This window comes from Crinia signifera, chromosome 4, assembly GCF_055691185.1.
Source record: "Crinia signifera chromosome 4, ASM5569118v1, whole genome shotgun sequence".
In the NCBI taxonomy this organism is placed as follows: Eukaryota; Metazoa; Chordata; class Amphibia; order Anura; family Myobatrachidae; genus Crinia; species Crinia signifera.
The window spans coordinates 27127599-27154533 of record NC_139220.1 but is presented as its reverse complement, the minus strand read 5'-3'; the positions used below and the strand labels follow the sequence as shown (position 1 = coordinate 27154533).

Genomic DNA, 26935 nt, shown 5'->3' with positions numbered 1-26935 from the left:
CCCCCCAGAAGTCTTGCAGTGAATCAGTTACTGAGATATGAGCCATGTGTCAGAAGAACTGCAGCTTCCTGAGTGCTGATTTTTCACTTCCCAATTGTAGCCCCAGGACATGATCTCTCCATGACACAGCACATTCTCCCTGCGGGAGGCTGAAACAGCACTAACGTGACTCAGCACAAACCAGGTTTGTTATTCATTGTTTGGTTTTGTTTCCATACACTTTATCTTATCAGCCGTTGTGGAAGTTTCAGCAATCATGTATTAGTGTTAAACAAGGATTTCATTATATTAGGACTAGAGGCAGGTCACATAGGCCCTTATTCTGAGCGGTGCGTACTTTCCCGAATTCTTACGGAGCGGTCCGCACGCCACGCTGTGCGGACATTGTCCGTAGAAACGCCCACCGAGCCTCCACATTCGGACGGACTCACTCTTTAAGAAGAGGGCGTGTGTACGGACGACATACAAACCTTGCGTGTGCGGTGGACACGCACAGATTCTGCATGGTCTTACAGCGTAAGCACGGTCTTACCGCGTCAGAACGTACGGGAACCTGGCCGTACGCACCGATGCGGTGTATTTACGCACAATTCAACACTATTTATCTGAGCACAGAAATCGATCACATGACCCACTTATGCAATTAGGCAACCTCATTAAAAAGTGCTTGTTTTCTATTGGAATCAATTAAATCCTAATACATACTGAACCACATTACTACTACATTCATTACACACATTAACCCTTACATCATGTGAACATAACCTACATCTATATACAGTATGTACATTTTGCTAATTTAAAAGAGTATAAACAATTTACACATATACTGTTTAATGTAAAAAAAACACACAGACAACTTCGAACTTTATCCAACTATTTATTAATATTTTTTTCAACTTTTTTAAAAATTCTAAACAAAAATTTACATTAGCAGGTCCGTGAGGTCTTGTATAGCCGCAAGCGCCAGCTGCATGTGGGCCTTTACTCTCAGGGCCCCACGGATACCCTCATCTGCTTGGGGTGGCTCATCTGTGGGCATGTTCAAAAGGGTACAATTAGTAATGATAATCATGCATACATGTAACATAGTCATACATCAATTAAATAATCTCAGGAATGCACAGTACATTTGTGCAATCAAGCATGGCTTGCCTGCTGATGCATACTTGCCTACCCTCCCGCATTTAGCGGGAGTCTCCCGTTTTTCCAATCATTCTCCCGCCCCCCGCAAATCCCTGGGGTTCTCCCGGTTTTTTGTCCCCTTTCCAATGAAAACGGAATGCGCATGCGCGAACGCGTCATTGCGGGGGCGGGGCCTAAATGAGCAACGCCGTGACGTAATTAGGATGGCCACCGCGGGGCTGTGTGGGTAGCGCTGGCCTGAGCGTGCAGGAGCGGCACTGGCAGCGGCAGACAGTGAGTCGGGCAGCGGGAGCCGGGAGCACACAAGTGTCAGTCAGACTCGTCTCAGCGGTGTAAGGAGCAGCAGCTGCAGCCAGTAAGTAAAAGCTTAAAGTTAACTGAGTGTTTCTGACTGTAAGCTGCATTCCTCTCTCCCCCACTCACTAAGCCTGCTTCTTATCGATCACCTCTACCCTCACCACTGGTCCCCGACTGTCTCCCGTCCCAAGACATGCTCCACTCCTCCTGTCGTCATGCCCCATTAATTTTCTAGCTGCCTGCCTGCCTTCCTACAAGGGGCACTTAAAAGAGATAGAGAGAGAGAGAGAGTGTATAAGTGTATATATGTATATATAAGTGTGTATATATGTATATATAAGTGTGTGTATATATATATATATGTATGTATATGTGTGTGTGTATATATATATATATATATATATATATACGTGTGTGTGTATATATATATAATGCATATGTATAATGGGCATCACGTGTGTGGCATATGTATAATGGAGCATCACGGTCTGTGGCATATGTATAATGGGCATCACGGTGTGTGGCATATATATATATAATGGGCATCACGGTATTCTGCATATGTATAATGGGCATCACGATGTGTGGCATATGTATAATGGGCATCTCGGTGTGTGGCATATGTATAATGGGCATCACGGTGTGTGGCATATGTATAATGGGCATCACGGTGTGCGGCATATGTAAAATGGGCATCAAGGTGTGTGACATATGTATAATGGGCACCAGGGTGTGTGGCATATGTATAATGGGCATCACGGTGTGTGGCATATGTATAATGGGCATCACGGTCTGTGGCATATGTATAATGGCCATCACAGTGTGTGACATATGTATAATGGGCATCAGGGTGTGTGACATATGTATAATGGGCATCAGGGTGTGTGGCATATGTATAATAGGCATCACGGTCTGTGACATATATATATAATGGGCATCACAGTGTTCTGCATATGTATAATGGGCATCATGGTGTGCGGCATACGTGTAATGGGCATCACGGTGTGCGGCATATGTATAATGGCCATTTCAGTGTGTGACATATGTATAATGGGCATCAGGGTGTGTAACATATGTATAATCGGCTTCACGGTCTGTGGCATATGTATAATGAGCATCACGGTGTGCGGCATATTTATAATGGGCATCACGGTGTGCGGCATATTTATAATGGGCATCACGGTGTGTGGCATATGTATAATGGGCATCACGGTGTGTGGTATCTGTATAATGGAGCATCACGGTGTGTGGCATATGTATAATGGAGCATCACGGTGTGTGACATATGTATAATGGAGCATCACGGTGTGTGACATATGTATAATGGAGCATCACGGTGTGTGACATATGTAAAATAGAGCATCACGGTGTGGGGCATATGTATAATGGGCATCACGGTGTGTGGCATATATATCTATAATGGGCATCACGGTGTTCTGCATATGTATAATGGGCATCACGGTGTGTGGTATCTGTATAATGGAGCATCACGGTGTGTGGCATATGTATAATGGAGCATCACGGTGTGTGACATATGTATAATGGAGCATCACGGTGTGTGACATATGTATAATGGAGCATCACGGTGTGTGACATATGTAAAATAGAGCATCACGGTGTGGGGCATATGTATAATGGGCATCACGGTGTGTGGCATATATATCTATAATGGGCATCACGGTGTTCTGCATATGTATAATGGGCATCACGGTGTGTGGCATATGTATAATGGAGCATCACGGTCTGTGGCATATGTATAATGGGCATCACGGTGTGTGGCATATATATATAATGGGCATCACGGTATTCTGCATATGTATAATGGGCATCACGATGTGTGGCATATGTATAATGGGCATCTCGGTGTGTGGCATATGTATAATGGGCATCACGGTGTGTGGCATATGTATAATGGGCATCACGGTGTGCGGCATATGTAAAATGGGCATCAGGGTGTGTGACATATGTATAATGGGCACCAGGGTGTGTGGCATATGTATAATGGGCATCACGGTGTGTGGCATATGTATAATGGGCATCACGGTCTGTGGCATATGTATAATGGCCATCACAGTGTGTGACATATGTATAATGGGCATCAGGGTGTGTGACATATGTATAATGGGCATCAGGGTGTGTGGCATATGTATAATAGGCATCACGGTCTGTGACATATATATATAATGGGCATCACGGTGTTCTGCATATGTATAATGGGCATCATGGTGTGCGGCATATGTATAATGAGCATCACGGTGTGCGGCATATTTATAATGGGCATCACGGTGTGCGGCATATTTATAATGGGCATCACGGTGTTTGGCATATGTATAATGGGCATCACGGTGTGTGGTATCTGTATAATGGAGCATCACGGTGTGTGGCATATGTATAATGGAGCATCACGGTGTGTGACATATGTATAATGGAGCATCACGGTGTGTGACATATGTATAATGGAGCATCACGGTGTGTGACATATGTCAAATAGAGCATCACGGTGTGGGGCATATGTATAATGGGCATCACGGTGTGCGGTATATGTATAATGAGCATATGCCACATACCATGATGCCCAATATACAGTACATATGTGGCTGTCTCTGTGTCCCTGCTGTCACTCTCTCTGTGTTCCCACTGTCTCTCTGATGTCACCCTCCCTGTCCCTTTGTCCTTGAATTTTGTCTCATACTGTGTGGCACATTGTGTAAGGGCACTAGTACTAGATAGTATAAGGAGTCCTACTAGTGTGGTGTATGAGTGGTATGTGGTGTGGTACACTTCACTTAAAGACACGCCCCTTTTCCTGTGGCCACACCCCCTTTTGCAGAGCGCGCGCGCCTTCGGCGCGCGCAGAACTAAATCCTCTGGTTTGTTCCATACTCCGACTTTAAAATTTCCACTCTCTCTCTATATATATATACTGTATGTATGTATGTATGTATGTATGTATGTATATATATATATGTAGATTGCTGTAGAAAGCGTCACTCCAGAGCTTGTGATCAAGTGAAAATTCATTGTGTCAATGCAGTTTCGGGCCTCAGCCCGTCATCAGGAGGCCCGAAACGGCGTTGACCCAATGACCCAACAAATGTTAACTTGATCACAAGCCCTGGAGTGACGCTTTCTACAGCAATCTACATTGGCGCACCTGAACACATGTACACTGAAGCAGGCACCCAGGCAAGCATATTGACCCCGACAGCAGAAACAGAGAGTGCCGGTCCACTGATCTCTATATATGTATGTATATAATGATGCGCGACGCTGCTCTCGGTGCATTTTGCTATCATCTAAAATCTCCCTCATTTTGCTTTTCAAAAGTAGGCAAGTATGTGCTGATGGTCTGCTCCATAAATCATTGTCATAATGCCAGGTAGGTGAAGCTGCAGCACTAACCCACTCCCATGCACAAAATCATTACTAAGACCAAATCAACACACAATTATGGTGCCAACAATACATGCAGACCGCAGGGGGTGTTTAGCTAGAGGAGGGCCCAGGGGCACTGACCACTTGTTACTCCATTCTTAGCCACGCCTGTCCATACTCCATTTATGCCATACTTAATCTAGTTTAGAAAGATCAATCACCTGTAAACTCTACTCACCTATATGAGGCTACAGATTGTACGCTTGCAGCAGGGACATGTAACCCTTACATGAGCACGTCATCCCTTTCTTCCAGGATACAGATTAACTACACTGGTTCAGTGGAACTTAAAATCGACCTGAAAGCCATCCCCACAACCTGTGTCATTAATATGTGTCCAGGATGAAAGGGATGGTTTGGCCACCCTATCTAACCCCTAAGTGTGTCTGTTGCTACCCAGTTTGTTTTATGACTTTATAGTATTTTAAAACACAATTGAATAACCAGTGCTACATAGCAAATAGTACATGACAAAAGGAATAATGATTTGTTATGTATACATACCAATTTCGGGCGCCTGCACCACCTCACAGGCCTCCTCATCCTCCTCTTCTTCCGGGGCCTCCTCAGCTGACACCTCCTCCTCCACTGGCACCACCTCCGCCTCGACTGCCCACACCTCCTCCTCCACTTCCTCCCTTTCCTCTGCCACCTCCTCCGCCTCCACTTCCTCGGCCACCCCTTCTTCAAACACCACCTCCTCGGCCATAGCTTCTGCGGCCTCCTCCTGGGCCGGGGACGCCTCTGCCTCCTCTCGGGCCTGTCTTGCTCGTTCCCGTGCTGTGTTTGAGAAAAACAAAAAAGTGCCAATTAGGGGTCATTTGACAGATGTATTAAGCCTTAACAAGCTATAAATCCAAAGGTTATAAGTAGACATAAATGTACAGCCAATCAGCTCCTTAGTGGCTTTTAGAAAACACAGGCTGTAACATGGCAGTTATGATGTCACATTTGGGCCATTGTAAGCATGACAAACATTAATCCTACACAATTACATATTTTATCACCATTACAGGGTGTCAAACAGGAAGTACCACACATATAGTGTATGCCATGTTTAACTCATGGATCAGGCCGGTTACCTTATTTGTTTAAAAAAGGTCATGTAAGCAATATTGTACAATTGGGCATTTAATGGGTAAACACTTACTTAGAGCAATACTGGCCCGTATTTGCTGGAGCTTTTCTGGCTGGTGCCGCCTCAGATCCGACCATCGCCGCTCCAGCTGTGCGATGGTCCTGCGCACCTGGGTGCGTGCGAATATGCGCCTGCGGACTGCGGCATACGCCTGGCGCTTTTGCCTATTTGTGATGAAGGGCCCCGCACGCCCCAGCCTGGTCTCCATAACGGAGACCAGTGTCCTAAGCTCCGCGGGTGAGAAGGGTGCTGCTCTCCCATAGGCCGCCATCTTAGCAATGGCACAATTCAAGCAATCATGTCCTGTCATTGGTTGATCAGAGTGATATTTGGTATTAACTTTATTGTTCATTTTGACAGTAACAGCGTGTATGCGCCACAACAGACGGCTAACCCATTGCATCGCAAACCCACACTTGCTGTACCTTTGCATAGTTGAGCAGACCATGCCATTACTTACTATCTCCTAAACAGACAGTGTAAAATAATTTGGGAACCCATTATATATAATCTATTACATTCACCAAACATGGGTTAAAGCAACAGGTGAAATAGTCTGCATCACTAGCCATTTACACCTAACTCTACAAGGTACTAAACAGCTTTATTATAGTGAAAGCTATACAGCAGAAACATAGCAAATAGTGCCAGACCTTTTCCCAATATTAGGCCATGGTGCCATGTGTACACTTACCTTCTACTGGGCCACACTAGAGATGTGGAATGAAATGTAGCTAGCATGAAGCCTGAATTTGGAGACCTTTCACATGTGATTTGGATGCTAGCACTGATTACTATTGGCTAAGTGGTGGTCTGGATTTACATATGGAATGTACCAAACAAGTGCACATTCACATATACATTTCATGTCTGACCTCAGTTTGATTTGGTCATTGGAGTACAAATCTGCAATTAGCTACTAAATCAGACTGACTATGTTTGCCATGTTTTTTAATTTTTTTTTCCGCAGGTAGGGGCGTGGCCAGGGGCGGATTTAGGGATGAGGGCGCCCCTAGGCACAACAATAATGTTTACTAAGTAGGAAAGTTTATAGGGGCAGTATCTGCATGTCCTATCCATTTACACTCTATTTAAGATGGAATATAGTACAGTACAGTGGATATTTTGCAGTTATTGGTACATTTTGGGCTGACAGTACTATCACAGGCATCCAAGTGCCTCCCCCAAACATGTGCCGCCCCTAGGCCGGTGCCTCACGTGCCTAATGGGAAATTCGTCTCTGGGCGTGGCCTATGCGCCGCACGGTCTACGCTGCCGTCCGGAACGCAGCCGTACGGAACGCAGCGTGTCGCTGATGTACGCCAATTACAGAAATAGGATATAAAGGTATGTTACCAAACTGCAATGTGGTTGCAAACATGGCTGGCTCAGAATCTGAGGAAGACCAGGTGTTGCAGGACCTGTTTGGCCACATGGACTCCAGCACCAGCTATGTCCCCCTCAACCCAGACCAGCCATTGGGACAACAGCAGCCAGATGGGCCATCTACATCAGGCCAATCGGCAGCTGGCCCATCTTCAGCCTCAGCAGAATCATTGGGAACACAACAGGTGGCTTCCCAACAGAGTAGCCAGGCCAGCACTTCGAGTACAGCGACAGGTGGCAGTGGCCGTGGCAGTGGCCGTGCCAGTGGCCGTGGGCGTGGCCGAAATAGGGCAACAGAGGAACCAAGCAGCAGAAACACGGCATTCGAAGCGCAGGAGCTTGCCATCCTGGTACCCCGCGCACGGGATTGGATCGAGTGTCCACAGGACAGGTTGACACACACAAGGAGATGGAAGATCTGGGAGGACATAACGGCGGAGATTAATGCGGTGGCTCCACAAGTTCGTGAGACGGAGCACGTTAAGAAGAGGCAAGTTCATGTGTGTTACATTTGAGCAGTACAATACCACTAATGTTTTCATTAGATGTTAGATGGTGTTGGTCAATGGCCGGTCACGTTGCTTGGAGCCACAGACATGTTTGCCATGTCATTTAATCGATAGTTATTGTAGGGTGAGTGTGAATGTATCCTCTAAGGGTTGTTTTTATATTTTCATTGAATGTAAGTTGTGTGTAATGAAGCACATGTTGGCATCTGTTGCAGATCGCAATGTGTGCTTCAGCAAACATGAGGAGTGACATGTAGTAATATGTACACTTTGATTGCAGGTGGCACGACTTCAAAACCAACCTCAAGAAGAAATTGACCCAGCGGTGGGAACACAGCCACACCTCTGGGGCTGGCCCCATGCCTGGAAAGCTGAAGCTCACCCCCCTGGAGGAGATGGCACAGTGCTGCATTGCAGTAGAGGAGGTCCGGGGGGTGAGCAACGTCGACAGCGAGGCCCCAGCGGAAGTCATGGCTTCTTTTCTTGAAGGTAATTATTTGCCATGCCATAAGTAGCTGGTCCTAATTTTGCATGGAATGTGTTGTAAGGAGTCTGTGCCACCTGCCACCAGTACCAGGCCCGTGCAGCAGCAGCAGCCACCGGCCGAGGCTGAATTGGACAGGTGGGTGCAGGTGCTTTCCCATATTCAGCAGCAGGGAGATTCGGCATCAGAGCGGGTGCGTAGGACCGAGGAGGTCTTGCATGGTTTGGTCAGCAGCCAGCAGACTATCGCTGGGAGCCTGCAGGCTATGGCTGCCACCCAGCAATCAATTGCTGCTAGCCTGCAGGTGCTGGCTGATCAAGCCCTGCGGCAAAATGACCTCCTCCTCCACCATAATGAGCTTATGGTGGAGCTAGTTGCCAGCAATAGGGTCCTATTGTCATCCGTTTCTGGTGCATTCCCACCATCAGCACTCCCTGCTGGCAGAGGGGGAACACCACCCCCCCCCCCTCACCAGCATCTGCTCCACCTGGGCCATCATCTGAACGTGGCCGTGGCCGAAGAGCTGCTGCACGTGGCAAGGAGCCTGCCAAGGGCAAACGTGCCCGCAGATGAACTTGTGTCCGCATTAATCTCCACCCTTATGTCTTCCCAAATCTTTCATTGAGCTGTGTGTGTCAGCTTCCTGTGTCCAATTCCGTGCAGAGGGTACCCACATTTGCCCTCGTTTCGAATGTCATGTTTGGTTCCCCTGTTGCCCTCTTTCGGCTACCATTACTGTCTGCTGTACTTGAAGTGTTGGTGCTATACTTTTGTTGTGAAGCCACCTGATGTGTTCCTAATGATTCTGCTGTGGCTATATATGTCAAAAAATCATGTCTTTATTATATATTTTTTAATTTTATTCCTGGCATGGTACCTTTTAATTTGTTACGGTTTCCATTTTATTTGTTAAGTTCTGGTAATAAATGTTTTTTGTTTTTTTTTCCCAAAATGTGTGGTTTAATTGATAAATGTAGAAGTGACATGTGTATTTGTATTATTAATATTAAGTTGTGTCCATTATCTGCAGTGTAAAAGTGTGTGTAAAGTGCAGTATATATGTGTGTGTTTAGTAATGTTCCATTTAAGCTGCAATGGTTCCAATTGAAGCAGTGAGAAGCGTGTAATTATTGAGTAATGAGTAAAGGAGTGGATTGTATTGTGTTCAGCTGACATTGATTGTAGTGATTAGGCGTTCCGATTGCCTAGCGCATGAACGAGTGGTGTCCGCAAAGCAATACTTGCTTATGGACACCACATATTTCTAGCCTTTTTGTTCGCGTTCATTCGGTGTGCTATCCGAATGCACGCCTACCAAAATAAGTGCACTCCCCCGTGTCCGCCCATGTTTCCACCCAGTTTAGCCCACTTTGAAAGTACGCCCCTGTGTAGTTCCGAATGACGCCCATAATACGCCCATATTTCCCGAGTGATTGCGGTGCACATTTCTGTACGGGATTATTGAGAACAAGTACGTAGACCATGCGTGGCACATGCGCATAGCGTTCCCCACGCATGCGCAGACGGCTAAAAAACGCCATCCGAAAGTATTCGGAAATGTACGCACCGACCAGAATAAGGCCCATAGTAACACAGTATGGTGAGGTTGAAAAATACTTTAGTTTATTTATTAACAGTTTCTTATATAGCGCATACATATTCTATATCATATCTATACACATCTATATTCCCTACCACATGTACACGCACACACATACATTCTAGCGTTATTTTTTGTTGGAAGCCAATTGACCTACCAGTATATTTTTGGATTGTGGGAGGAATTAGGAATACCCAGAGTAAACTCACGCAAACACGGGGAGAATATACAAACGCCGCACAGTTAGGGCCATGGTGGGAATCGAACCCATGACCTCAGTGCTGTGAGGCAGTAATACTAACCGTTACACCGTCCATGATGCCCAATAATCCATCAAGTGTCTTTGTTGTGTGGGGTATGGCCCTTTTTCACACAATTTTGACCCATCGGGCTGATAAATCGTGTCATATCGTATGTCATTTACTTCCGATCCGATGCGCTGTCCTGTGAGGACTGGATCAGGAGATTGTCATGGCTGCCACAATGATACAATGTATACTGGGTAAGTAAATGGAATCACATACAATATATTGGGCCAATGAAATAGGATGTGAGAATCAGAAAATGAGAGATTTTGGGAGAGTTTTCCCTTTTTTTTTTTAAAGCAGCAATCATTTACATGGCAAAATCATCCTAGTTTTAAAATGATTGCCGCTTTTAAAAAAAAAATATATAAATATGGTGGATCTGGCACTCTGTAATATATTTTCAATCTGCCCGGTGCCTTCAACAGCAAATTTGTATCCTCCAAGTAAAGAAGCGGCACTCCAGGACTTGTATGAAAATAAATCACTATTTATTCATATATTTCATGATATATATTTACCTATATATAGGGAAAACTCTCCCTAAAATCTCTCACTTTCTGATTCTCACACCCTATATTACATTTGACAAAACCATGTGCACTGCAGGTGGGGCAGATGTAACATGTTATTTTGTTTTTCTGCAGGGTAAATACTGGCTGCATTATTTTTACACTGCAATTTAGATTTCAGTTTGAACACACCCCACCCAAATGTAACTCTCTCTGCACATGTTACATCTGCCCCACCTGCAGTGCACATGGTTTTGTCCATTAACCCCTTAAGTGGTGGGTTTTGCTGGGGCAGGACAACCTCCCCCCCATCGCTCCCCCTCCTCCTTCGCTCCTCCTCCCCCTTATCTCCGCTCGGGCGAACGTACACCAGAGCTCCCGCTCCCTGACCCAGCCACCGTTCACAAGTGGCAGGCTTGGGGATATTCGGGGTGGCTCGGGAGGACTGGAGCTCCCGAACTCCCAATCCCCCCCCCCCCCGAGTCGCGCCGAACATCCCCGAGCCTGCCGCGTGCTCCCTGCAACTAATGGCGATGGGGAAGCCATTAGTCTGTGGAGGAGGGGGACTTCTGCGATGCCACCACACTCCACTGCTGCCGCTGCTGATCCCTGCCGATGGTGCCTGCTGCTGGTCCTGACCCATCGCGGTTGCAGGACCAGCGCATGCGCAGTTGCTTCTTCGGTACTGTGCATTCGCTGGCCCCCAGCCTCTATGAGCTGCTTCAGCAGTAGTCCATAGAAGCATATTTACGGTCGTGGGTCCTGTGCATGCGCAGTATCATCGTCCATGCACAGAACTCGATTTTATAGGCTGCCCAAAGACGCATCCACAGAGGGAGGAAACACCTCCCAATGGGACTGCCTTGGTGACTGGCAGGTCGGACTTACAATAGGAAGCCACTGCCAGACACAGTGAAGCCAGAGCAGTCTCACAGGCTGCATCTGGATTCACACAGCAGTATATTTTACCTGGGCGGGTGCAGCCCATAGGTAAAAACCGCCACTGGCTAGGAGCTGATGCATTGCCACCTTCTACTTTATCACTTCACCAGGCTTAATACATCTATCTGACAGCTACAATCTATATATTTTGGGAATATATTTTTCTAGAACTTCTATGGAAAAGCCCACATTTTAGACATTAAAAATCATGTTTTATTTAAGATATACACTGTAGCTATATACAATTGTTAATAATGGAACATGGAAGGAGGTTCTGCGCGCTTTGTAAGTGAAGCTGATGCAGCTTTTATGTTCTTCTTGCTCATCAAAATGGAAATAAACCTGGGAGATTTGGAGCGCGGAACATTTTTTTAGGACACACATTACGTACAAGCAGTTTGGTAATTATGCTGCATTACCCTTGTAAATACGCTTCCTATTTTAATCTCATTTGCATGACAACAGACAGGGTAATTTCCCATTCAGGGTAATTTAGAGTATTATTTAGAGAGGCCTGTAATTCGCACACATCCATTGCACCCATGTGATGCATTATCAGTATTTATCAGGGATAGCTGAAAACAAGCGGCTATAATCACATAAATGTATATTCATCCTATGAGAAGGCTGCCTATTCGTCAGTCCAGTACAATGCATACAGATTATCAGAGCAACATCAAAGAAATGTGCCCGGTCTGTCCTGCGGATGACCTGTGTTGGGTTCTGCTGTAGGCATATGGAGGTCACAAAAGGCAGACCCCCAGTGTTGCACCAGAATTTTGGGATGATTACTATGTGGGATAAATTTACTAAAGTTTCTAACAAATGAAAAGAGCCGATATCGCCCATAGCAACCATATATATAAAATTACAAATATAAAATTATGCCGCACACCGTAATGCCTATTACACATCATGCCACATGCCATAATGCCCATTATACATGCTGTACACCGTAAAGCCCATTACACATTATGCCATATGCTCTAATGCCCATTACACATTATGCCACACACCTTTATGCTTATTACACATTATGCCACATGCTGTAATGCCCATATCACATTATGCCACACGATATTCTCCCAGTACTGCTGCTTACACATAAAATGCCAATGCACCAGTAGTGCCTATACATACATACACCCCCCCCCCCACACACACACACACACACACACACACACACACTCCTGGGTCACATATAAAGTGACCTGACTGTCCACAAACAGTGGAAGAAACGATTTTGTGTGTACAAATATTTTTTGTCCTACTAAAGAATATCAAGGGGACTTTAGGAGTGCGGACAGGTCCATGTAATGTCATGACGTTACTCCGTAGTCGCGCCATGTTCCTCTAAGTACGTTTTGAATGGCCAGGATATTTTTATGGGGCCCCTTGGGAACTGCTGGGCCCTAGGCAGGTGCCTAGGTTGCCTTGTGAAAAATCCACCTCTGCTACCCTGTTCCCACCTATAGTCCCTCCACTAATGCCCCGTCCCATCTGTCCAGTTGAGCTGCCCTTGCTCCTCTTGTTCCCGCTGTTGCTCTTTTCCGATATAAATATAAGGTTTCAGGGCCCTCCCTACCCGGGTCTGCAGTTATTAGGTCTAGGTCTATTAGATCAGATTAGATCAGATTAGATCAGATTAGATTAGACCCAGAACACTGGTAACCCTTACAGCTGGACAGTAGTACACTGTACATTACACAAGCTACCCCACCTGTGTCTGTAATTAGGCTGAAGAAAAAAAAATCCCCAAAAACATTTTAAATGAACAAACTTTATTTTCTTCCTCAAAGTTTGTGTGATTCGGCAGCTGGCACAATGAAGTCCTCATTATTTGGGGTTTTAAAAACAAACTGTAATTAGCGGAACAGCGATTATCTGTAATCGGTCAGCTGCGTTACACTGACATTGTGTGTGTGCATTATGTATTCCTGACATTAGGAGAACGAGGGATAAGCAGATGCTCATCTGATATTCTGCTGATTCCAGAACAATAGGTAATTACACCTGTGTCCCAGCTCCTCTGTTTCCTCCTCGGGAAGATTGTTGTTCACTTTTGTAATCATCACACGGCGCAAATTGTTTTGCAGCATTGAGGGGTAGATTTATTATCAGTGGCGTGCGGTTCGTTCGTTATGGGCACAGGTTCGCTTCACCACTATATCGTGGTGAAGTGAACCTGTTTTGCACCCGAATGTATGAACAATTGCCTGCACGTTATGGGAGTGCGTTATTCCCTCCTGCCGGGGATACGCTTCCTCCCATAACGAATGGTGCGTTGCTGTCCGGCGGCGGCGTCTGCGCATGCGCCGGATACCTTTGTCTCGCGGTGTGTACCCGGCGCATGCGCAGTTTTCCGCTGGCTGGTCTCCGGCGTCTTCAAATTCAAACTGCGTATGCGCCGGGTAATGTTCGCCGGGGATGTTGTGTATCCCGGCGCATGCGCAGTTTGTATTTGAAGACGCCGGAGACCAGCCAGCGGCGCTGACTATGAAGCAGGAGACCCGCAGCGCCAGAAGAAGATGGCGATCCGGGACGGGGCTCCATAAAGAACGAAGCCCCACATCGCCGGATCATACATCAGGTAAGTATGCTGCGCATAGTACATGCGCAATGTTACCGACCCTGCAACGCCGCCGATATTGTACCCGCACAGCGGGTATGATAACTGAGGGGAAGTGCTATCCCCTGCTTTAGCGCACGGGGATAGCGCAGAAACCCCATAGCGCACCATGATAGATCTACCCCTCATTGTGTTAAACTTGAAGGGGGACATACTTCAAAGCCTGGGAAGAGATAAAGTAGATAGTGATAAAGGTCCCAACTGACCTTTTTTGGTACTTGTGTAGTTTCACGGCGCCACCGCGTGCATAGTCTGTGACTGAAACTTGGCAGCCTGCCAGACGCTCTGTGTTTACTGTGCGCGTGCCGCTCTAGCTGTTCTCAGCACATCGCGTGGCTGCTTTCCTTATGTAAGCTACGTTATCAGCGTAGTGCTGGGCAGCAGCAGTGCACCCAGCGCTGACAGGTCACTGTGGTACTTGTAGTTCCACAGTGAAATAGGCAGTCCTGCGCACCGCTGACAACCCGGCAATTTAGACGCTAAAGCATGGCGAGCGCAGTGAGCCCGCGAGGGGCGGCAGTACGCGTCCTACGACCTTTTCATACCCCCACTATCCCCGTCGGAGTGTAGTCGATCTTATAAAGTGTGGCGAGCGCAGCGAGCCACCGAGCCCGAAGCGTGGCGAGCGCAGCAAGCCCCGCGAGGGGACGCGGATACCTTCACAGGTATCTGCGTCCCCTCGCGGGCTTCACAGGTATCCGCGTGCGCTCGCCACGGTTCGGGCAAATCTCCCTATAAGAGCTGCCCTTTCCGATCCCCGCTGCTGCCTGGACTTCCTTGTTTCTAGTGAGGAAGTCCAACTGCACATGCGCAGAGAAGCTGATGGCCGCAAGGGACCTGTGCTGCAAGAGAAGCCCATAGGCTTCTATGGGGTTACGTCAGCTGCCTTAACCCCCGTATTAAAGCCACGCCGGGAGGGGCTTTAGTGAATTTTAAAATGCGGTAAAAAAAGTATATCCCGCCCTCTATGCTTTATAGGCTAAATATATTATATTGTAGCTCTGTATAGTCTATGAGCAAAGGACCTGTTCACAGTTATTCGCAGGAGTGAGAGCATATGCAGATACTGTGAGGAGATATGCAAATGTCTTTGCATAATTTGCATGGACACGCCCACCCAAGGACCCACCAGGCCCTCCCGGCAGAAGGCGCATGTGCAGCTTATGGTCGTAGTTTTTTGGTGAAAAATACACCGATATGGCTGCAGATCGATCGCAGAAGCAGAGCTTTCCCACAAGCTATGTCCCTGTAAGTAATAAGTGATACATCCCAATTAATTATCGGATTGCAAATTGGGCCAATGTTATCACAGCACATCTGCATCTAAGGAATCAGCCTCTCGGTGATAGAGCTACTGTACTAGTTACAGTTAGTGCAAGCCAGCAGATAGTGAGATGAGCTTGCTTATCGGCATTGCCAGTTCAACCCCGCCACCTTGTGGACAGTAAATACATTACAATGCTACTTGAGTTAAAACTTAAATACATTGAGTGCCACCCTGTGGACATTACAGGGAGCATTCATAGATGAAAGTATGTTTATGCTGATATCTGTATTACAGTATATTTGGGAGAAGTTACTGAAATTGATATGTTGTTTACTGCATTAATAATACGTTTTGGTATTTGTGAGATAATACTGAACCTGATATAAGTATATTAATAGTATGTCATCCCATTTTAGTGATTTTTTTTTAATGTATGAAACATTAAGGGCCTTATTTTGGTTCATTTTTTTCTGACAAAATCCTTCTTAGATGGACAAAACCATGTGCACTGCAGGGGGGGCAGATGTAACATGTGCAGAGAGAATTAGATTTGGGTGAGTAATTTTGTTTCTGTGCAGGGAAAATACTGACTGCTTTATTTTTACACTGCAATATAGATCTCACTTTGAAGTAAAACCCCACCCAAATCTAATTCTCTCTGCACAAGTAACACCTGCCCCACCTGCAGTGCACATGGTTTTGCCCATCTAAGAAGGATTTTGTCAGAAAGAATGAACCAAAATAAGGCCCGCAGGGAGAACTGAGCCAGTGTAGAAGTTGCCCATGGCAACCAATGAACTGTGTCATTTTTTTATGATGCAAATTATAGATGCTACATAAGTGCTGATTGGTTGCCATGGGCAACTATTCTACTGGCTCACTTCTCATCCCTTATCACTGCTTCATACATATGTTAGGAAAATGTTTATAGTGGCTGACAACCAACTTTATATAAGTACATCAATAATACATCGAGCTACAGCCCCGGGACCCAGGCATCTTACCTCCATTTGTTATTGCCATGTTATAACTAACAACAGAGGAGTGGGATGAGCTTAGAGAAGACATAGGGCATACCTCCCAACTGTCCCGATTTGGGATGCGGTCATTAGGTCGTCACCATTAGGTCAACATGAAAAAGGTCGAAATGGGTCTAGGTCAACATAGGAAAAGGTCGACATGGTTCTAAGTCGACAGGTTATTAGTTTGACAGGTCGTTAGTTCGACAGGTCATTAGTTCGACCGTGTCTAGGTCTACAGTCAAAAGGTCGACATGGGGGTTTTCACTGTTTTTTTGAGCCGACAATTATGTGCCGACCGGCGGTATTTCATGCCCAACCATCCACTAGGGCGTGGTGGGAGAATAAAATAGTGTGCCGAGCGTAGCGAGGCACCGTGCCCAACGCATAGCGAGGGGATGCGGTGCACTTTAAACTGTGTCCATGTTGACTATGGTGTAATTCAGGTAAAAAAAACTGTGAAAAACCCCATGTCAACCTTTTCACTGTCGACCTAGACATTTTCGAACTAATGACCTGACGAACTAACGACCTGTCTAACTAATGACCTTTTGACCTAGAACTATGTCGACCTTTTCCCATGTTGACCTTTTCCCATGTCGACCTAGACCCCATGTCGACATTTTTCCATGTCGATCTAATTGTGTAGACCTAATGACTGTCGACCATCATGATGTAGACCAAATGATCCCAACCCCCTGATTTACGTGGAAATCTTTCTTGGTACGGTCTCACTCGGATTCTAGCGAGACCTGGGGATATATAGTTCCCGGCGGTCGGCGCCATTTTCAAACAGGCTGGTGATTTCAGACAGCACAGATGTGTCCGTGCTGTCTGCTGAGCGGAGTGAGGGGGAAACATGCTGGGGGGGGGGGGGGGGGGATGATTTATGCATAGGGGGCTGCTGCTAGTGCTACAGAGGGGGCTACATTATTTTAATTAACTGCTGCCAGTGCCCGGTATAAGTCCAGGGTGCCCGCATGTGTGCTGCAACAGTCCAGGGTGCCGACATGTGTGCTGTATCAGTCCAGGGGTGCCCGCATGTGTGCTGTATTCATCCAGGGGTGCCCACATGTGTGCTGTATTTGTCCAGGGGTGCCCACATTTGTTCTGTATCTATCCAGGGTGGCCCACATGTGTGCTGTAACTGTCCAGGGGTGCCCACATTTGTGATGTATCAGTCCAGGGGTGCCCGCATGTGTACTGTATCCATCTAGGGGTGCCCACAAGTGTGCTGTATTTGTCCAGGGGTGCCCACATGTGTGCTGTATCAGTCCAGGGGTGCCCGCATGTGTGCTGTATAATTCTATGGGTGCCCCCATGTGTCCCGTATCAGTCCAGGGGTGCCCGCATGTGTGCCATATAATTCCATGGGTGCCCCCATGTGTCCTGTATCAGTCCTGGGGTGCCCCCATGTGTCCCGGAGTTCAATTGAGGAAGCCGCTGATGTGTTCTACATAGGTGGAGAAACGCGTTTTGAACTGTATTTGTGCCCAGAATACCGCTATTGAGTTTGAAAAAACTCAGGAGCCCGAGGTGTGCTCCCCACCACCAGTGCTGTGCCTAAACACGTGCAAAGGAGGCCGTGCGATCGAGTGGGTCCGTCTCCGAAGAGACAGGGCCCCGTTTTTCCCCTAACCCCTCTCAACCAAAAGGCTGAAGAGGGGAAAATAGGGAACGGTGGGTCCTCTTCGCCGAAGCTCAGAGAGACCCTCATTCCTCAACCCCCGAAAGGGTTAGGACGGTGGGTCTTCCGCACCCCGTGGTTTGGAAGAACCCGCAGTGGACTTCCCTCCGCCTTGCGGCTCGGGGTCGTCCTCGGGGGGACCGAAGCTCTCCCCAAAAGGCGAGAGCTTCGGCACATTGGGAAAATGGAAGGCCCAAAAGGGTCGACCACACAACCCAAAAAAACGTGACAAACTACAAAAAAATACAAGGAACGTGAAAAGTGACAAACGTGAGAGGGGGAAGAGAAATAAATAATAAAGGACCCTAGCCAGAAGGCCAGGGTGGGGGTGTGAAAAAGTCGGCTCCTGATTGGCCAGAAATCATTCTGAATATAGACGCCGAAGGAGTAACATCTCAGCGCATCCAAAGCAGAGATGTTACTCCGTCGGCGTCTATATTCAGAATGATTTCTGGCCAATCAGGAGCCGACTTTCTCGGCTCCTGATTGGCCGAGAAATCATTCTGTTCAGAGACGTCGAGGGAGCAACATCTCAGCGCCGGACCAACTCCTTGAAGCCGGGTACCAGACGGGAGCAGCGCTGTCACCGGAGGTCGCCGCCGGGGAGCAGGTGAGTAGGATTTTCCTCCTTAGGTACCCCTCTGGACTACCACGGATCCCGGACCCCGGATTCTTCACGCCAGGAGCCCCGGAACCCCAGGACCAGCCCCGGAACCAGGACCAAGGCCCCGGAACCGGACTCTTCTGCCCTGGAGCCCCGGAGGACGAATCCAGGATCCAGGGACCGACCTACGGGCTCAAGGTAGGTAAGTATCAGTGTGTTTTGTGTGTATTAAAGTTTTATTTTTCAGGGTGTCAGTGTGATTTTGTGCACTATTTTTTACACTGCAGAACTACAAGTGCCAGCGGGCACTTTAATGCCCCGCATGCTGGGACTTGTGGTTCCCCAAGTCCCAGCATGCGGGGTAGGCTTGCTGGGACTGATAGTTCGCCAGTGTAAAACAATAGTTGACATTCTTTTTTTTACACAAAGCATCAGCTCCATGCCCACAGCCCAGGGCATGGAGGACAGCCCCGGACTATCAGCATGGGCTGGTAAGTCCTGGAGGGGGGGGACCCCTTCATTGGGGGGGTCCCCACTTCCCCAGGACCCCTGCCCATGCTGACCAGCCAGGGGGTTAATGCTTTGGCCGGGGGGACTTGTATAAAAAGTCTCCCCCCGGCTGTGGCATTAGCCTGCTGGCTGGTTGTGTCCGGTGCTGGTTCTTAAAATACGGGGGACCCCTAGTCACTTTGTCCCCCGTATTTTGGGAACCAGCGCCGGACCTTGAGTCTGGTGCTGGTTTCATAAAATCAAGGGGACCCCTATTTGTCGGGGACCCTGATTTTATGTCACCAGCACCGGCTCAGTGAGCCCGGGGCTGGTTAGACTCGGGCGGGGGACCCCGCGCTCGTTTTTTTTTTTATTTAACCATTTATTTTATTTTTTACAGCAGAACCCTGCACGGAACATTGCGATCTGTGCAGGGTTCTGCCTAATTCGCCTAACAGACCCAGGTCTGAAATAAGTGCGATAATTAGTCACTTAAATAATGCGATGTGCAAATGCGCATAGCATTAAATAAGCGACTTGTATACTTTTCTGTGCGCAAACCTCTGGATGCGATAAAAATGCGAATTAATCTCGCATTTTTATTCACCAGACATTTACGCACAAAATATGCGATTTCAGCCCCTGTGCGCATCCCATTAAATCGGCGATTTAATGGGAAAATGCGATAGCGCTATTTTGTGGTCTAATTACCGCAAAATAGCGCTAATCGCATATCATAGAATGTCACCCTATGAATTTTCTGTCTATTATTATGTTTTAATACATTTTTATATATTCATATACCCCATTTGGTATTTATATGATTGAGCACAGCTGCGCCTCTGAGTAGTTTCAGCCATATAGAATGCAAAATCTTCCAATTTGTGTCCCTTATCAGACCAGGGGAGCTGCCCTTTTTTTTTTTTACTGCAAGGGCTGTTAAATGCGCTGTAGTCCAGGGGTGAGCCAAGAGTGCTGTATAATTCATGGGGTGTTGCTAAGTCTGCCGTATAATTCCAGGTGTGCTGCTCTTTTTTATAATTAAAAGAATACAAATTTTTATTTTTACTGCAGGAATTTGTCTGCCGTATAATTCCATGCCTGCCGCCATCTGTGCCGTATAATTCCATGTGTGCTGTATCAGGTCAGGGGTGCCACCATCTGTGCCGTATAATTCCTGGGATAAACCAAGTCTGCCGTATAATTCATGGGGTGCTGCCAAGTGTGCCGTATTAGTCCAGGGGTGATGCTAAGTGTGCCGTATCAGTCCAGGGGTGATGCTAAGTGTGCCATATCAGTCTAGGGGTGAGCCAAGTCTGCCAAATAATTCCTGGGGTGAGACAAGTTTGCCGTATAGTTCATGGGGTGCTGCCAAGTGTGCTGTATTAGTCCAGGGGTGATGTTAAGTGTGCCATATCAGTCCAGGGGTGATGCTAAGTGTGCCATATCAGTCCAGGGGTGCTATTAAGTGTGCCGTATCAGTCTAGTGTTTGACACTTGTGTCACTTATTATAGTTATTCAATATTGTGAGGTGTGAGGTGTTCAGAATAGACTGGAAATGAGTGGAGGTTAATAATAGCGTAGGAGCAAAAAAAAAAAAAAATCTGCGATTTTAGCAGTTTTTAGGCTTAAAAAAATTAAAATCCAAACACAAAACGTTTAGGGGGTGTTTTTTGCAGAACCCATTAGAACCCAAAACCTGATGGTAATCAGAACCCAAAACACGAAAAGTGCCCGGTGCACATCCCTAGAATAGACGCTGTGCGCATGTACTCAGTGTCGATTCACTGCAGAGAGGGGATGGGGCCATGGCCAGCAGCTCTCACAGCCCTGACCATACCCCCAACAGCGATGAAATTGGTGGGCGTGGCCTCACAAGGTGGGATTTCACTATAGGGCGAGGCGTATACCTGATCGCTGGCCATTGCAAATTGGTGGCTGTGTGATCAGCCCCATTTTCCAGGTACAGTACACTTGCATACCTCCCAACTGTCACGATTACAGCGCGACAGTCCGGATTTTCGGGTCCTGTCCCGCTGTCCCACCCGCGGCAGGCATTGTCCCGCTGCGGGGGGTGGCAGTTGGGAGACCCCCCAATCTAGTAGAATAGACGCTGTGCGCACAGCGTCTATTCTCGTATGAAAATGAGGTCGCGGCTAATTAGCATAAGCCGCGACCTCATTTGCATACGCCCCACCCCCTTTTCGGGCGCTCGCCGCGCGAGTGTCCCTATTTCTACAGGTCAGAAGTTGGGAGGTATGCACTTGTAGTTGCCAGTCCAGGTTTTCTAGCCATTAAAGAATGTTTCAAAGCACAGTCGCTAGTCAGTTTTTTTTTTTGCTCCCAAGAAAAATAAGGAGACAGGAGAAGTACACAGTATGACATAACCAGAAATGTAGCAAACATTAATCCTATTCTGTATACACTCACCTATTACACAAGCTGGAAAATGTACACTGAAAGGTTTCTGTAGTCTTCTAATCAAAAAGTTCCCCAATCAATACCGGACTTTCACCCTTTTCATTTAGAAGATTACAGAGACCTTTCAACGTACCGTTACCCAGCTTTTAGAGTTCCAAAGTAAATTCCTTTCGTCAATGAAACCCACTGATAACGACTTGACTGTCAGACTGCGTGGGCGATTCAGATCAGCTCCGAATTCGCTCCCGCGGCCGATGTTGTGGGTTTGTGCATGGGCAAACCCCGGGAACAATGTCTTTGGGGAGTTTCACACTAGCCGGGGCGTTCGCACCAACATTGGCGGGAAGGTGGCGGGTATGGGGCAAACGCAGGAGACCGCTCAGCATTTTAGGAGCATGCCCACAAAAACTGTGGGTGCGCCCATGGAAACGCTGGGCGTACCCCTGTGAACACAGGCGTGTCCATGCATCCTCTGAGCGGGCGGCTGACGCCACATGATAGCGGGCATCTGAAAGGTAAGTATAGACTTACTTCTCAGAGTGGAGACAAATGGTTTTTCCTACGAGCGGCCGCATGCAAACGGATGTGTAAGCGCACACATCCGCTCGCATGCTAGCGGGGCGATGACTATACGCAGCCTAGCGAGCAGGCCTGAACCAGGCTCTGCATGCAGTCTGTGGGCCATACTTTATGGTGTCCTGAGAGTTGGGGACACTATTGTGCAGCACATGAATTGTGGGTACTACTGTATGTGTGGCATAATATGAATTGGGAGAATTATATTACATATATACATATAGGGGGAAATCTACTAAGACGTGTATTCTACTTCACATGTGATGTTGCCATGGGCAACCAATCAGATCTTGTCTACTATCTTCCAAAGGGTGCTAAATAAATAAGAAGTAGAGGTACTTGTTTAGTTTTAGGGCGGCAGTTATGTAGTTTGCGTAGTGGTGTATTGAGAATACCAATACCCTGAAACTAACCAATGGTTAATATCCCCACTATCCACGTCATACCCCCAGTATCCACATCGACGTGGAGTTGATTTTATATGTAAGTGACTACAGAGTCAGTCTTATATGCGTGAACCTTTGCCATCATTCGATGGTTGACGACCATAGAATGATGTGGGTGGATCCCACTAGGCTAAGAATGGCCCTGCGAGGGAATCGCCCATGGGAATGGGTGACAGCCAGGCCACTATTTGCAAGGCAGGGTTTATAGCATACAGTACTTGGATGAATATATAGCTATTAGCCCTATCTGCAAGATGCAGGGAGTAATCCTCCTGCTGCTTTGGTTCCAGATGTTAGGTTGACTGTGTCTAGGTCGACATGCACTAGGTCAGTGGTTCCTACCTTAATTAGGTGTCAGCTACTTGAGACAAAATAAACCTAAAGAGCTACTAAAAATGTAAAAAAAAAAAAAAAAATCTGCCTAATAAATGAAAAATGCCCCTTACACATTATGCCACACACCGTAATGTGTATTACACATTATAACACACACTGTAATGCACCTGGCACATTATGCCACACACCATAATGCTTATTACACATTATAACACATAATGTTATGCACCTGACACATTATGCCACACACTGCAACACTCCTGACACATTATGCCACACACTACAATACCCCTGGCTCAATATGTCGCACACAGCAATGCCGATGACACAATATGCAGCAAACTGTGTCCCACAGTAAGGCTTCTAATTAATGTTAAATCACCTGTTCATTGCTAGGGGTCAATGCTTGTTGCCAGGGATGTAGTGCTCGTTGCCAGGGGACAATGCTCATTGCCAGGGGGTTACATGGCATCAGCCCTACCAGCGCTACTAGTGGCTCACGAGGGTGGTGACCACAATTGAGAATGCTAAATAAAGCATGGCGAGCGAAGCAAGGGTATATGTTACACTAATTGAGGGTCCATGTGGACAGATGTCAACATAGATACCAAAAAACCATTAAAAAAAACCTCATGCTGACCTTTCCCAGTTGCCCGGAGGCAAGATAAATATTGGTACCCCCCCCAAAAAATCTCAATCAGTAAGGTGTCTGTCTACAGTAAGACAGGTCATGGGTTCTAATACAGTGTGTGACACTTGCAAAAATTATGTTAGGAGGGGGAGTCAGCCACAGAAGCGATATAGATGGCTTTCAATTAACTGATTCGGTACTTGTTTCCTAGCACGGCGCCACCGATTTTAATTGTATGCAATCAGGTTGCAAAAATTGGGTCAATCGCATCGCATGCAACCAAATTGCATGCGATGCAATTGACCCGACCGACCCGATTTTTTTACATTGGAACCAATGTTAAATAGTCCATGAGACCCGATTTTACATTGGCCCCAATGTTAAATGCAACCCAGACCCCATTTTTCATTGTATGCCCCCCATTGTTAATGCCATGCCACGATCAACGTGAACCCGAAGCGTGGCTAGCGCAGCGAGCCCGCGAGGGGCGGCGGTACGCGTCCTCCGACCTTTTCATACCCCCACTATCCACGTCGGCTTGGAGTTGATTTTATATAGTGTGGCGAGTGCAGCGAGCCACTGAGCCCGAAGCGTGGCGAGTGAAGCGAGCCGCACATTACTTTAGATGTATTACGTGTCCGCTCGCCACGCTTCGCTGCGCTCACCACACTATATGAAATCAATTCCACGCCGACGTGGATAGTGGGGGTATGAAAAGGTTGGAGGACGCGTACCCAGGGGCGGATTTAGGGATGAGGGCGCCCCTAGGCACAACAATAATGTTTACTAAGTAGGACAGTTACAGGGGCAGTATCTGCATGTCCTATCCATTTACACTCTATTTAAGATGGAATATAGTACAGTACAGTGGATATTTTGCAGTTATTGGTACATTTTGGGCTGACAGTACCATCACAGGCATCCAAGTGCCGCCCCCAAACATGTGCCGCCCCTAGGCCGGTGCCTCACGTGCCTAATGGGAAATTCGGCTCTGCGCGTACCGCTGCGTTCGCCATGCTTCGGGGTGGCGTTAACAATGGGGGGGGCATTTGACATACAAATTACCCATCTGGGTGGCTATACAATGAAAAATCGGGTATGGGGGGGGGGGGGGGGGGCATTTAACATTGGCTCCTATGTACCCGATTTTAAACGGCCATTTATCATTACATACAATGTAAAATCGGGTCGGTCGCATCGCATGCCATTATAATGGCATGCGATGGACCTAATTTTTACATTGTCGGGAAAGCTGTTAAAAAGCCCGAAATCGGGTCAGTCGGGTCCCATCGCATACCTTAAGTTAAGGTATGCGATGGGACCTGAAGGGCGCCGTTCTAGGAAACAAGTACCACTGATTCAAACAGGCAGGAGAGGAGAGGTGCCCCCTTGGGAGCAGGAGCCTGGCGGCAGATGACTCCATTGCCTCTAGGGATGGCCATAGACCATCGATGATTCAAAATCATTGATGGTTCATGGCCGATGTTGAATACTTTTGCCATCAATGGGGGAGAACCAGATGGTTTCCCTCCATTGATGGAACAGCAAAACGATGTTTTGCTTTTTTTTTTTCTTTCAAAGTGGCGGCCCCCAGACACCTGCGAAGCCCCGCCCCGGCCAATCAATCAAAAGGTGCGTACACATGTACAGATTTTTCTGTCTGATCTATCTGGTGGGAACAAAAACCTGGAAATGTATGGGAGCAAATGACAATCAAAAGATTGTTCCCAAACACTTGAAAACAGACAGTGATCAGTCAGACAAATTGATTAAATCATTCTGATATAACAAATTTATCAAAGCATATATTTTTTTTCTGTTTTCATGCATTTGGGTGGAAATTTTTGATTATCATTTGCTCCCATACATTTCCAGGTCTTTGTTCCCACCAGATAGATCAGACAGAAAAATCTGTACGTGTGTACGCACCTATACACGATGGATGACCATCGATATGTAAAAATATCGATGGTCATCCATTGCATAATTTAGCACTATCGATGGCCTGTTGCAGAATTGCCATTGATGGCAACCATCGATGGCAATGGCAACGATGGCCATCCCTAATTGCCTCCCAGAGTTACACCTCTGACTGTTGCCCTAATAATCCACACCCCTGCTGTGTATGCAGTTTCACTCCCCAGTCAGTATTGCCCCTTTCAGACCGCACTTTTAAAACGGTAAATTGCCGTTTTTTTACCGTTTTAAAACGGTAATGTGTGCGGTCTGAAAGGTCCAGTCCCACTTAACCGGTTAGAAAATGCCGTTTTTTCTAACCGGTTAAAATGCAGGGTCCTACCCGTTTCTGAACCGGTATTTTAGCGCAAAAATCGGCTCAGAAACGGTATTTAGGACCCAGCCAATGAGCTGGGTCCTAAATTCAGCACAGTGAATACTTAATGAGCGCTCATTAAGTATTCACAGCACTGGAGCCCCCCCCGCGCGTGTCGACACCCCCCGCGCGCGTGTCGACGCCCCCCCGCGCGTGTCGACGGCCCCCCCGCGTGTCGGCGCCCCCCCCGTGTCGACTTACCCCGTGCCGGTACCTCCGTTGTGGACTGCAGCTCAGTATGCTCGGAAAGCACTTATGAAAAAAGTGTCTTTCAGAAAATGGCTGCCCCCCATACGGAAGACAGTTTTTTTAAACAGGGTTTCCTATGGGGCAGCCATTTTCTGGAAGACACTTTTTTCATAAGTGCTTTCCGAGCATACTGAGCTGCAGTCCACAACGGAGGTACCGGCACGGGGTAAGTCGACACGGGGGGGGGGCGCCGACACGCGGGGTGGGGTGGGGGGGGCGTCGACACGCGCGGGGGGCGTCGACATGCGCGGGGGGCGTCGACATGCGCGGGGGGCGTCGACATGCTCTCGGTCGACACGAGAGGGGGGGGGGGAGCTGCACGGAGGGGAGGGCTGAAGGCTGCACTGGCTTTGACCCTGTATTTGGAAAGTTTCCAAAAACGGGTCTGCCAGTGTCAAAAAATCGGCACTTAAACGGTAATATACCGTTTAAGTGCTGCGGTGTGAAAGGGGTTTTATCTGGCAGACCCGTTTTTGGAAACGTTTCCAAATACA

General features: G+C 47.3%; 1 protein-coding gene across 1 annotated transcript; it reads right to left on the bottom strand.

Moving 5' to 3' along the window:
* Positions 1-879: 879 nt before the first annotated feature.
* LOC146073900 (uncharacterized) lies at positions 880-26411 on the bottom strand. The gene is made up of 3 exons (XM_083181468.1): positions 26394-26411; positions 5383-5658; positions 880-1032 (listed from the first exon to the last, which is right to left on the bottom strand). Exons 2-3 carry the CDS (start codon positions 5585-5587, stop codon positions 926-928), a joined length of 312 nt encoding a protein of 103 aa, XP_083037594.1. The 5' UTR covers positions 5588-5658; positions 26394-26411; the 3' UTR covers positions 880-925.
* Between the last annotated feature and the right edge of the window lie 524 nt (positions 26412-26935).

Bases quoted from the DNA above. Each gene is read 5' to 3' on its own strand.
- LOC146073900 (XM_083181468.1), bottom strand. From the start codon at position 5,587: ATGGCCGAGGAGGTGGTGTTTGAAGAAGGGGTGGCCGAGGAAGTGGAG. The intron at 1,033-5,382 runs GTATGTATACAT...ACATGCCCACAG, and splicing joins GGTGCAGGCGCCCGAAATTG to ATGAGCCACCCCAAGCAGAT.